The sequence below is a fragment of the Nanorana parkeri genome, unplaced genomic scaffold (assembly GCF_000935625.1).
Source record: "Nanorana parkeri isolate BGI_ZX_2015 unplaced genomic scaffold, ASM93562v1 scaffold977, whole genome shotgun sequence".
Lineage (NCBI taxonomy): Eukaryota > Metazoa > Chordata > Amphibia > Anura > Dicroglossidae > Nanorana > Nanorana parkeri.
The window spans coordinates 253,199-264,053 of record NW_017307245.1 but is presented as its reverse complement, the minus strand read 5'-3'; the positions used below and the strand labels follow the sequence as shown (position 1 = coordinate 264,053).

General features: G+C 45.4%; 1 protein-coding gene across 3 annotated transcripts in view; it reads left to right on the top strand.

Moving 5' to 3' along the window:
- The first annotated feature begins 2,286 nt into the window (after positions 1–2,286).
- CLIC5 (chloride intracellular channel 5) overlaps positions 2,287–10,855 on the top strand; it is a 108,153-nt gene continuing 99,584 nt past the window's right edge. The window contains exon 1 of one of the 3 annotated variants that reach the window (XM_018566813.1): positions 2,287–2,735. In XM_018566813.1, the coding sequence (XP_018422315.1) occupies positions 2,337–2,735 (399 nt within the window). In that variant the 5' untranslated portion in view covers positions 2,287–2,336. The remainder of the gene's footprint in view (positions 2,736–10,855) is intronic. The other 2 variants (XM_018566812.1, XM_018566811.1) reach the window with 2 other exon arrangements.

The following is a 10,855-nucleotide window of genomic DNA, read 5'->3' as shown; positions in this document are numbered from 1 at the left end:
GTAGAAGTGTATTAGGCTACATTCACACCTTTATTTTAGGTGCAATTAGGGATTTATGCATCAGGAACTTGCGTTTTCCTGCAGCAGAAATCCCTAAATTGGCATTTACAAGTGGCAGCTGTCACCTAAGTTAATGATCAGGTGACAGCAGCTCCATATAAAGGCCTGAACACCTACGCCTACATGCGGTGTGCAGGCGTTTACCTGGAGCTGCTGCCGCCTGATCATTAACTTGAATGGGTGATAGCTATCGTGTGTAAACACCAGATTAGGGATTTCTGCTGCAGTAAAACGCAAGTTTCTGATGCAGGAATCCCTAATCACACCTAAACCTACAGATATGAATAGGGCCTTATTGTGTGTATATTGGTGTCTGTAGTGCCATACCGGATACAGTTACATTTTATTTTATAGTATGAAATGTGGCAAGCGGCCCCCATGAGAGAAGAAAATTTGTCGAGTGGCCCCAGAGACGGAAGAGGCGGGGGGCGAAAATGGAGGAGGCAGGGGCAGAGACACTGGACACTGAAGGAGGAGGCAGGAGGCGTCGCCAGAGCTCCAGTTGGGCAGCGAAGATGACAAGGAGGCCGTGTTGGACACCGAGGATGAGGAGGCCGTCCAGTCGGGCGCCGAGGACAAGGAGGCCGCGTTCCAAAGAGGTCAGGCCGTGCAAGGTAAGAGGACTGTGATGCCCCTGTAAAAAATAAGTTAGCCTTGATCACTGGGCAGGGTGAAGTTCATGGCCTCTAAGCTTTGGTAATTGATGTGGAAATTGGAGAGCTCCTCATGTGTCTTAGATTCTGATATAAGTTAAAGATGTGTGGGTAACTGAAGAAGAAAAGGAAGGTCATCCACCTACGTGGAGACTTCAAAATGGGTATTACCTGCCTGTAACTCTAAAATTATTTTCAAGAAGAGTTCAAGGGATAAAATGAGAGGGGGGATAGGACACCCCTGGCATGCCCTTAAAATAAGAGGCATGTTTCTCAACGGTTTCATGGTTATGGGTTTTCCTTATTTATTTGTTGACATTGTTTGTCATCAGGGCCGGATTTGCTCTCCCTGCTGCCCCAAGGCCAGGTTCCCCCACCGGCAAACCCCCCCATGGAGAATGACAGACCTGCGGGCTGAATACAAGTGATCTCGGTGAAATTACCGAGATCGCATGTACAAAATAAGCGGCGGCTTCCCCGCTGTACATTTAGCTCTGCTTGTCCAAAGCAGGGCTATATGTAGAAAACAACTATCCGCCCAGCTCCCGGAACTGCATGTCCCGGACATCGGGAGATGGGAATTCCACACCCCTGCTGCCCCAAGGCCGGGCCTTGGTTGGCCTTGTGGGAAATCTGGCCCTGTTCGTCATAGAATAGGACTGTGGAAAGTGTTCTATTTAAACAGCTTCATAGCTTTCTGTGATGGTCCTTCATTCTGCTGCCCAGTCTAAATGACTGGAAAAAGTCTGCTGTTTACAGAGCTCAGTAGCTCAAGCTGAAATGTGGGGTACACTGAGGTAAATGAGGCAGAGCAGTGACCAATCTCATCCACTGTCCATCCCTTTATACAGCTTGGTCGAAGGTCCAAATTAGAGACAATGTCTGAAAGGGAACAATTTCTGCTGTGGTGACTCTTTTAAAAACCCATAGTGCTCTGGGAATCCTTGATCGTGTATTAAATGTCTATGCGAAAAACAAACATTGATTGTAAAAATACATATAAAACATATAAACTTAAGTAAACTGATCTAAAACCATTATAGTTTTCCTGCGAATGTTGATTTTGAATTGTACAGGGTGTTTGTACGTGGACAAGCTGACAGATTTCTGTTAATGAACCACCTTGTGCTGAGTAATGAAGTTTACAAAGTGTTAGTGGATGCTGCAAACTTCATTAACTCTTTTGCAACTGTTATTGAATCCAGGACATTCTTTGTAGCCAGCATTGCTTTCAGAGCTAACAAACAATCACAGCCATGAATGATAGAATTGGGACATCCAGGTACATAGCAACTGTTGCAGCATGGCATACTTTGCATTGTCCTACTGATTGTATGAGAGCAGCTCCTGCACCCAGCTGCTCCCTCATCTGATCAGGCTGCCCCTCCCTCAGGCACAATTTATAGTCAGCTCTTTGCTCTTTCTGCACATTGATCTCTGCAGCTTATGAGCCGGCTGCTGCTGCTGCTGGCCAATGATTGCCGGGTCCCATTTTACACTTCATGGGTGACTAAGATTAGCATCTTTTTGGGTCATTCCTTGGATGAATTACAGCCGCCATTTGTCATTCGGCATTTCAAACTGATTGCAGAAGGTTCACACCTGTTGTTCCCAAGCTCTATCATGTCAACCATACAGGAAGCTGAGCAACTCTATGAAGATTCAATGCCCCAAGCTTGGGTGGATGAGGAGAACATCTACTGCATTCCCGATAACTTGGGCTTGAATGCTGAGGATCTTCCAGAGAAACCCAATCTGCAGTTGATCATCGGAAAAAGCGAAAGCAACCACAGCGCATCCCTTTCTCCACGTTCTACAACTCCAACATCTCCTGACTACATGAGATCTCCATATTCACCCACAGCCATATACGCCGATCCTATGTCACCCACCTCTCCAAGGGAGTATGTAGCACCACTTGGTCTCTCCACCCGGGTCTTGGACACCTCTCGGCAAATGAACACCAATGGGGATGAGGTGGATTACGAGGCACAAGAGGATGATATCTGCCTCTATGTCAGGGTAAGTAAAATTTAGTTTTTGGCCCAATACTTGTGTTTGGATATTTTGAAACATAACTCTGTAATGAGCGGGGAGCTGGGTGTTTGGGAGCTGTATCTAAGGAATATGGGCGTCAGAATCAATGCTGAAGGAAGCTATGGTAGAGTTCATCAGAGCAAAGTGTAGAAAAGTGATTGTGACATTAGGTCCAAAACAACTCCTGAACCAGAACAGTATTAAAATAGTGCCTTACCTCATTCCTATAACCCTAACCATAAACCCTTGGGCTAACTCTAACCCTAAACCAGCTCTCTAGCACAAACCTTAAATACAACACCCAAGCACGAACCTCTAAACTGAACCCCCAATACTAAACCCCCTCCCCACCTACAAAACGTGAAAACCAAGCTCCTACAACTTACCATTACCTCAGCCTCGTAACACTAACCCCAACACCCAACCTCCTAACACTGACCACTAAACCCAACTTCGTAACACTAACCCCAACACCCAATGTCCTAACACTAACCCCTAAACTGAACCCTCAATACTAAACCCTCTCCCCCAACCACAGAATGTTAAACCCAAGCTCCTAAAACTTACCAGTACCTCAACCTTGTAACACCAACCCCAACACCCAACCTCGTAACACTGACCCCTAAACCCAACCTCGTAACACTAACCCCAACACCCAACGTCCTAACACTAACCCCTAAACTGAACCCCCAATACTAAACCCTCTCCCCCACCCACAGAATGTTAAACCCAAGCCCCTAAAACTTACCAATAGCTCACCGTGTAACACCAACCCCAACACCCAACCTCCTAACACTGACCCGTTAAACCCAACTTTGTAAAACTAACCCCAACCTTCTAACACTGACCCCTAAACCCAATCTCGTAACACTAACCCCTAAATGCAAACCCCTAACATTAACCCCTAAACCCAACCTGCATCGTTAACCACCGAATGGATCCTCCTAAAGCTAAGCTTTAAACCCAACCCCTAACATTAACTCTACAAAACACAAAAATTCCCCAGCCCCAACCTGCCAGCCAGCCTGCAACCAAACAAGTAGCCCTGTCAACAGTATGCGTTAAAATCAGAGGTTTTAGTTGCACAAACTTTTGGCCAAAAATATGTAGAAGCCACACTGCCGCGCCAAGGCACCTCTGCAAGGTGTGGTCCTAACTCTATGTACCCGAGTCTCCAAGTGTGAGCATATTAATGAAGTTGATAAATTACAGGCTGAGGCTGGGGAATTTTTGTGTTTTGTATTGTTGTAAGCCTTCCCAATGTGCGCCCTGCTATAAAGGTTGGTTATAGATTCATGCATGTTCCATCTTTTCTAGTTTTTCTACCCTAACATTAACTCTACCTGAACCTGTAACACTCATTCCTGAACCCAATCCCCAAACCCAACTCCCTAACAACAACCTTAAACTCATCCTTTATCACCAAACCTGAGATTAGCCCTAAAACAACCAGATATGTTCCAATTTTTACATTGTCTTGTGAATGCTTTAATGAGTATTTTGTGTATTGAGCCATTTCACCTATAGCAGTGAATATTCAGATGCATTCTATGACAACATTGGATGCGACTTGTATGGAAATTTCCAGAAAAATGACTTCTAATTGTTGTGTCTCGTCTGTTTTTAGCTATTTCATGTGGTTAGAAAAAGAAATTGGTCACAAATCACGGTCATAAGATATCCTATAAGACGGGGTCACCACAACTTTTCGTGTTAAGATCTACTTTTTAAATGATGAGCATAATGAGCTCTAGCAACTAAAAATGACACCTGCCCCACTCTCTCTCCTGGCTGTCTCTCCTCGCTCTCTCTCCTGGTTGTATCTCCTCGCTCATCCTCCTGGTTGTCTCTCCTCGCTCTCTCTCCTGGCTGTCTCTCTTCTCTCTCCTGCTGTCTCTCCTCACTCTCTCTCCTGGCTGTCTCTCCTCACTCTCTCTCCTGGCTGTCTCTCCTCGCTCTCTCCTGGTTGTATCTCCTCGCTCATCCTCCTGGTTGTCTCTCCTCGCTCATCCTCCTGGTTGTCTCTCCTCGCTCTCTCTCCTGGCTGTCTCTCTTCTCTCTCCTGCTGTCTCTCCTCACCATCTCTCCTGGCTGTCTCTCCTCACTCTCTCTCCTGGCTATCTCTCCTCGATCTCTCTCTCCTGGCTGTCTCTCCTCGATCTCCCTCCTGGCTGTCTCTCCTCGCTCTCTCTCCTTGCTTTCTTTTCTGGCTCTCTCTTCTGGCTGTCTCTCCTCGCTTTCCCTGCTTACTGTCTCTCTTCGCTCTCACTCCTAGCTGGCTCTCCTCACTCTTTCTCCTATCTGTCTCCCCTTGCTCTCTCTCCTCACTCTCTCTCCTGGCTGTTTCTCCTCACTCTCTCTCCTGGCTGTCTCTCCTCACTCTTTCTCCTCCCTCATCCTCTTGGCTGTCTGTCCTTGCTCACCCTCCTGGCTGTCTCTCCTCGCTCATCCTGCACGTTCATGTCTTTCTTCCAAATCCATCTTGTTCGGATTGATACAAGGTGTCAGTGTAAATAACAATAAAACAATGAGTACTTATTTGAAATAATAAGAGGCAGTAAGCGGGTTCACCTTACATTGTGGTGACATGGAGCCTATAAGCGGCAGGGGTGGTATGTAGATTAATTTAGGGTGACTGCTTGGGTCATGGACTCGCCTGATGAGACTTCCCTGGACCAGGGAATGGAGAGCACACAATGTAAAAATCGTTGGCACAGTGGCACAGCACATTTACCAGGCAAAAATGCCCGTCCTCCTTCCACACCAAGAAAGCTGTCTCTCATTAGGTTACTCGAACCGTCATATTCCCTGTATGCTCAGCCTCACAGCTGGAGGATTGTGGTCCTGAGACTGGACATTAGAGCAGGAGGTGTATCTTGTATCAAACTTGTCAGTTATCTGTGGAGGGTTTTTGATACATTATTATTAGGGATGTCCCGATACCACTTTTTCAGGACCAAGTACAAGTACTTCCCCTCTATATGTACTGTATATGTGCTAACATGAAGGGGTTAAATGATCCATAGTACAACTACATGTTATGTACCTATTATGTACTATGGATCATGATTTAACCTATTCATGTTAGCAGCGGAGAATTGTAACTCTATTACTGCAGTGTACTGGACGTGTGTGCTGTATATGTACAACTAAATTTTATGTACTATTATGTACTATGGATCATTTAACCCATTCATATTAGCAGGTCAGAATTGTAACTCTATTACTGCAGTGCATTCTATATGTAGCAAATATACAGTACATATAGAATGCACTGCAGCAGCAAACAAAAAACTAAGCCCAGGCCCCGTCTTACCAACTGTTGCCTCGATCGCGGTGCCTCACGATTTTCCTCACACGTGAGGACGTCATCGGCGCTGAGCTGGAGAGGAGCGTCGCGTCACTGCTGCTCCGGTGGGCGGCGCTCCAGGTGGGGTTATAATTTAATTTAGGTGGCCGGCGATTGCCTGAAGCGTCGCCCACCAAAGCAGGGTTGACGCAACGCTTGGCGCGACGTTAGTAAAAAAAAGAACATATAGCAAACTTCGTCGCTTTGTATTGGGGCATTTTGACAAGTAAAAGTACTTGTCAAAATGCCCTGTAACGGTCCCCATATCGATGCTAGTACCGGTATCGGGACATTTTAATTATTATTATTATTTAGATGCCCAAAAACCAAGAGCAAACCTAAATGTGCTTCATGCCCCCCTCATTTACCACCTGTCTCTAGCACTGATCCTCATTCTGACATTTAACCTTTCCCTCCACCAACTTTAACACTTAACATATCCCCAAATTTTAGCCCGCTAGACATGACCATACCCCATAACACCGAACCTACCCAACACTTAAAGCTGACGTTTTTAATATTTAGTGTTTTAGTACTTATATTTTTCTTTTTCTGGTTCCTCCTTCCCCCCTCATTAGTTTGCTAGTGACATTTTTCATTACATATCTTATTTTAGATCTAGTGACATCATCTATCTGTGCTTCTCTATGTAATGTATGCAGATCATGGCTGGCGAGAGGGGCACATCACAGCACCCTGCCTTAGTACTCAGCTCAAGAGCCCTCTGCCCTGATGCAAGTAGTGGGCTGGCTCCTGGGAGGAGTTATGCAAATATCAAAATGCCTTGATGGATGGATGTCAGTCTAGAGAAGTGGGCGTTCCTCTGCAGGCTGCATTTCTGCAAGCAGACCACCCTAGTTTACACCCACGCGAAGCCTCCATGATAGAAAGACCTGAAATCCAATTTATAAAAGAGGTGGGACAGGGACAGTAAGGAAGGGAAGAAAAAAGGTAGATGATGCTGAATGTCCTCCAACATCCCCATCTATCTTCAGTGAACTAAAAGCCCTTCTCCTGATGTCATGGAGATATGCAAAGGAGGAGTTGTTTGTAGTCCAAATCAGGAGAGCAGCCCAGGGTGGCAACGCTGCTCTTCCGTGGATAGAATAGTGAGCATTGTTGTCACCCTAGGATAGAAAGTGTGTTGCTGGCAGGATCACCAGGTGAAAATAAAAGGAAAGAAAAAGAAAACGAATGCAGCCGCCACATCTGAGGACTAGTAAGCTGCAATATAGGACATGTTTGTTCTCAGGGTTTTAGATACGCTTTCTTTTTATAGATCCAAGGCATCATGCAGTAAAGTTTGCACTGCCATTCTCCTAAAACTTTGAGACTTTTTCCTATGAAGGGGGAACAATCTGAATCAGTTGATTAGTCGGTTCGTCCGAATCCAAGTAGACGGATTTCCTATATGCCCCAATATACTAAAACTATATTCGGCCATACATAAATTTGTTTTCAGAACACGCCAGCGCATGCCCGCCACCATCTTGGAGACGGAGCGTATGATATCACACGACGTCAGACACTGAACGAGCGGTGGCCAGATCGGTGCCATATGGGAATAGATCTTTGTATACACCAAGATGGCGGTGCTCCAACACGCGGGTGCCGCCATCTTGGCTGTATACCAAGATCTACTCCAAAACGGCAGCGCGCATGCGCAGAACGCGCTGGTGGCCGATATGGCTGCCGCTCGTTCTGCGGTTTCAGTGTGTGGTTTTGGAATTCGGAGGCTCGTTGCCTCTGAATCGGAAACATAAAAATTTGTTTCCATTGACGAAACGAATGAAAACGTTTACATTTGGTTGCGTCTGGAAACACATCTGCTCAGCCTCACAGCTGGAGGATTGTGGTCCTGAGACTGGACATTAGAGCAGGAGGTGTATCTTGTAACAAACTTGTCAGTCATCTTTTGAGGGTTTTTGATACATTATTATTAGGGATGTCCCGATACCACTTTTTCAGGACCAAGTACAAGTACTTCCCCTCATGTACTTGCCGATACCATATACCGATACTTTTTTTTAAAGGGACAGGTGACTTTAAATGATCCATAGTACAACTACATGTTATGTACTATGGATCATGATTTAACCTATTCATGTTAGCACATGTCTACTGACCATCACTGCAACGCTCTGTAGGCTCCAAGGCATAAAATATTAAATGCACATTTTTTTCTTATTTCAATATGGGAGAATACAAAAAGTGGAATATGCTCTCCTATCATCTCCGGGCCTTAGGTAGCTCACCCTGCAAGGCTGCTAAGACCTAACCACCCAATCTAGGATGTGTGGGTGCGGCTTTGTAGTTTGTACTATCGGTCTCTTTCGGTGATTTAAACAGAGCTCAGCAATAAATAGTTTCCCTGATACTTCAGAAATTAACAGTCAAAGTCCAAATAAAGATTATACTGACCTTGGAACAGCGGCATTAATACGCAGTTTTTATTTTCTGCGTGCATGAGTTTTTGCTGTGGTTTATATGTGTAAATACGCTGTGGAGATACCATAGGGGTGTAATCATAAACAACCTGCAGAGCCATTTGCCTGTGAAATTGCAGGAAGGTTTGTTTTGTGCGAACGGAGGCAAAAAAACAAACAACAAATGTTATTAGTATATTTTCTTTCCAGGTAGAATGTTATATCAGGTAAACACCACATGATGGCCATCAGATGGAGCTGAGGAGTAATGTAATGGAGTACTGCATTATGGCAAGTGATACATGAGGAGGTAGCTGTGTGGGGATGAATTGTTTGAGAATGTGATAGTTCAGTGGTTAGTTTGAGGTGGGATAGGCTTCCCTGAAGAGAGGAGTCTTAAGTGGTCGCCTAAAGGCAGTCAAGGTGGGAGATAGGCGGACAAGTTGGGGTAGAGAGTTCCAGAGGATGGGGGAGACTCTAGAGAAGTCCTGGAGGCGAGCATGGGAGGAGATGACAAGGGAGCTGGAAAGCAGGAGGCCTTGGGAGGAGCGGAGGGGACAGTTAGGGTGATACTTTTAGGGATTGGCAGAGGGGGGCGAGTGGAAGCCAGTGCAGGGATTGGCAGAGGGGGGCGAGTGGAAGCCAGTGCAGGGATTGGCAGATAGGGGTTGCTGACACTGAGCGGTTGGTCAGGTCAGGTTGGTCAGCCTATTGCATTTAAACTTCATATAAAGCCCTTTATTTTCAATAAAATCTCCAAATCTCCCATCCTAACATTGAGCCCATTGCATTAAATTCAGCTAAGTACAGAGTCTGCAAGTCTGTGTTTTGGAGCAATGTACGTCTCCTGAACCCTGCGTGTGTTAGGATCAGTACGCTGTACTTTGTACACGGTTTTTGCTTGGCTGATTGTTTTTTTTTTTTTTTGTCAGCACTTTATTCACACAGTTTCTATATCCCTGTGTTTAGAACAGTGAACCTCCTCATGCTGGCCGTGTTGTGAATACACAATGTTTGCTTTGCTGTGCCTCATGTGGATTTGTTATCACAAGCTATTGAATTTTATTGTGATCTGATTGCGCAATACCTTTTTTTATAGCCGTGCCCGTGTATTTGCATGGCTGTGAAAATGTTCCCATGAAGATTTTCAATGGAAGATGGGTTTTGTCACAATGTTACAGAGGTGCTGATCAATATTTGTCTCTGGTTACAACCCTCCCCTACTCTACATAAAACTAAATAAAGAATTAAAATGAGCTGTACATACATTTCAATAGGATAGTCATCATAAGGCCGGTATGTTTTCTCCTTCAATAACTGAAGAAGTCATTGCTGTCCTGAGATCTGACACACCCTACTATTGTAAGCAAGGCTTGAATCAACTCTGGAGTATTATTTGCTATTGTGGGACTATTTATGGCCGGTCTTGTCAGCTCTTAGTCCAACATGGCCTGACATACTCCCTTCATCTGCAGACTATATCGCAGTTTACAGCATACACACACACCCATTAGTCTCATCAACACTTTCACCTTTGCTTCTTTTTATCTAGCTACTTAATCATTTTATCTTAACTACGTGTATGTCATTTCATGTACACACCAATGGGAGCCGTACACGTAATAGACTTTCTCTTCTCAGCCCGTGGGCCGAATGTTAGAAAAGCACCAATGGTAGCCATAAACGTAGACTTTCTCTTCTCAGCCCGCGGGCCGAACGGTAGAAAAGCACCAACGGTAGCCGTACACGTATAGACTTTCTCTTGTCAGCAGTGGCGGACCTAGGGAACAAAGGGCCCTGGTGCAAGATTTTTTTTTTTTTTCGTGCCCCCCCCCCCAACAAAAAAAACAAAACACTAACCCCCCCAATCCACATCCCCTGAAGTAACCACAAAAAAATAAAGTTGGAAAAAAATAGAAAAAAATGGCATTGTTGTATAAAGTACTGCTGAGATTTGTAGTCCTCTATAGAGGGTGCCATTCTGCATTGCTGCAAAGCAGAATGGCGCCTGCTATAGAGCACTACTGATACCAGCAGTACTTTATACAGCATGTCCATCAGTTGGGCTACAAATAATAATAATTGTATTTAATTACTTACCTTCACCTCTTCTGGCTGATCTTCACCTGTTTTCTGGTGGGGGAGGCTGCAGAAAAACCCCCCAGTGTGTGTCCGAGTCTCAGAAAGCGTGTCCGTGTGCTCAGACATCTGCTTGCTGGGTCCTCACGGCCGAGGCCCAGGGCTGCTCCATGAAGTGCCTGCAAGCTTTTTCATTCTTGGCTCCCTCCTTAGTATGCGGCGGCCGGCGGGGCCCCCCCCCCCTCTCACAC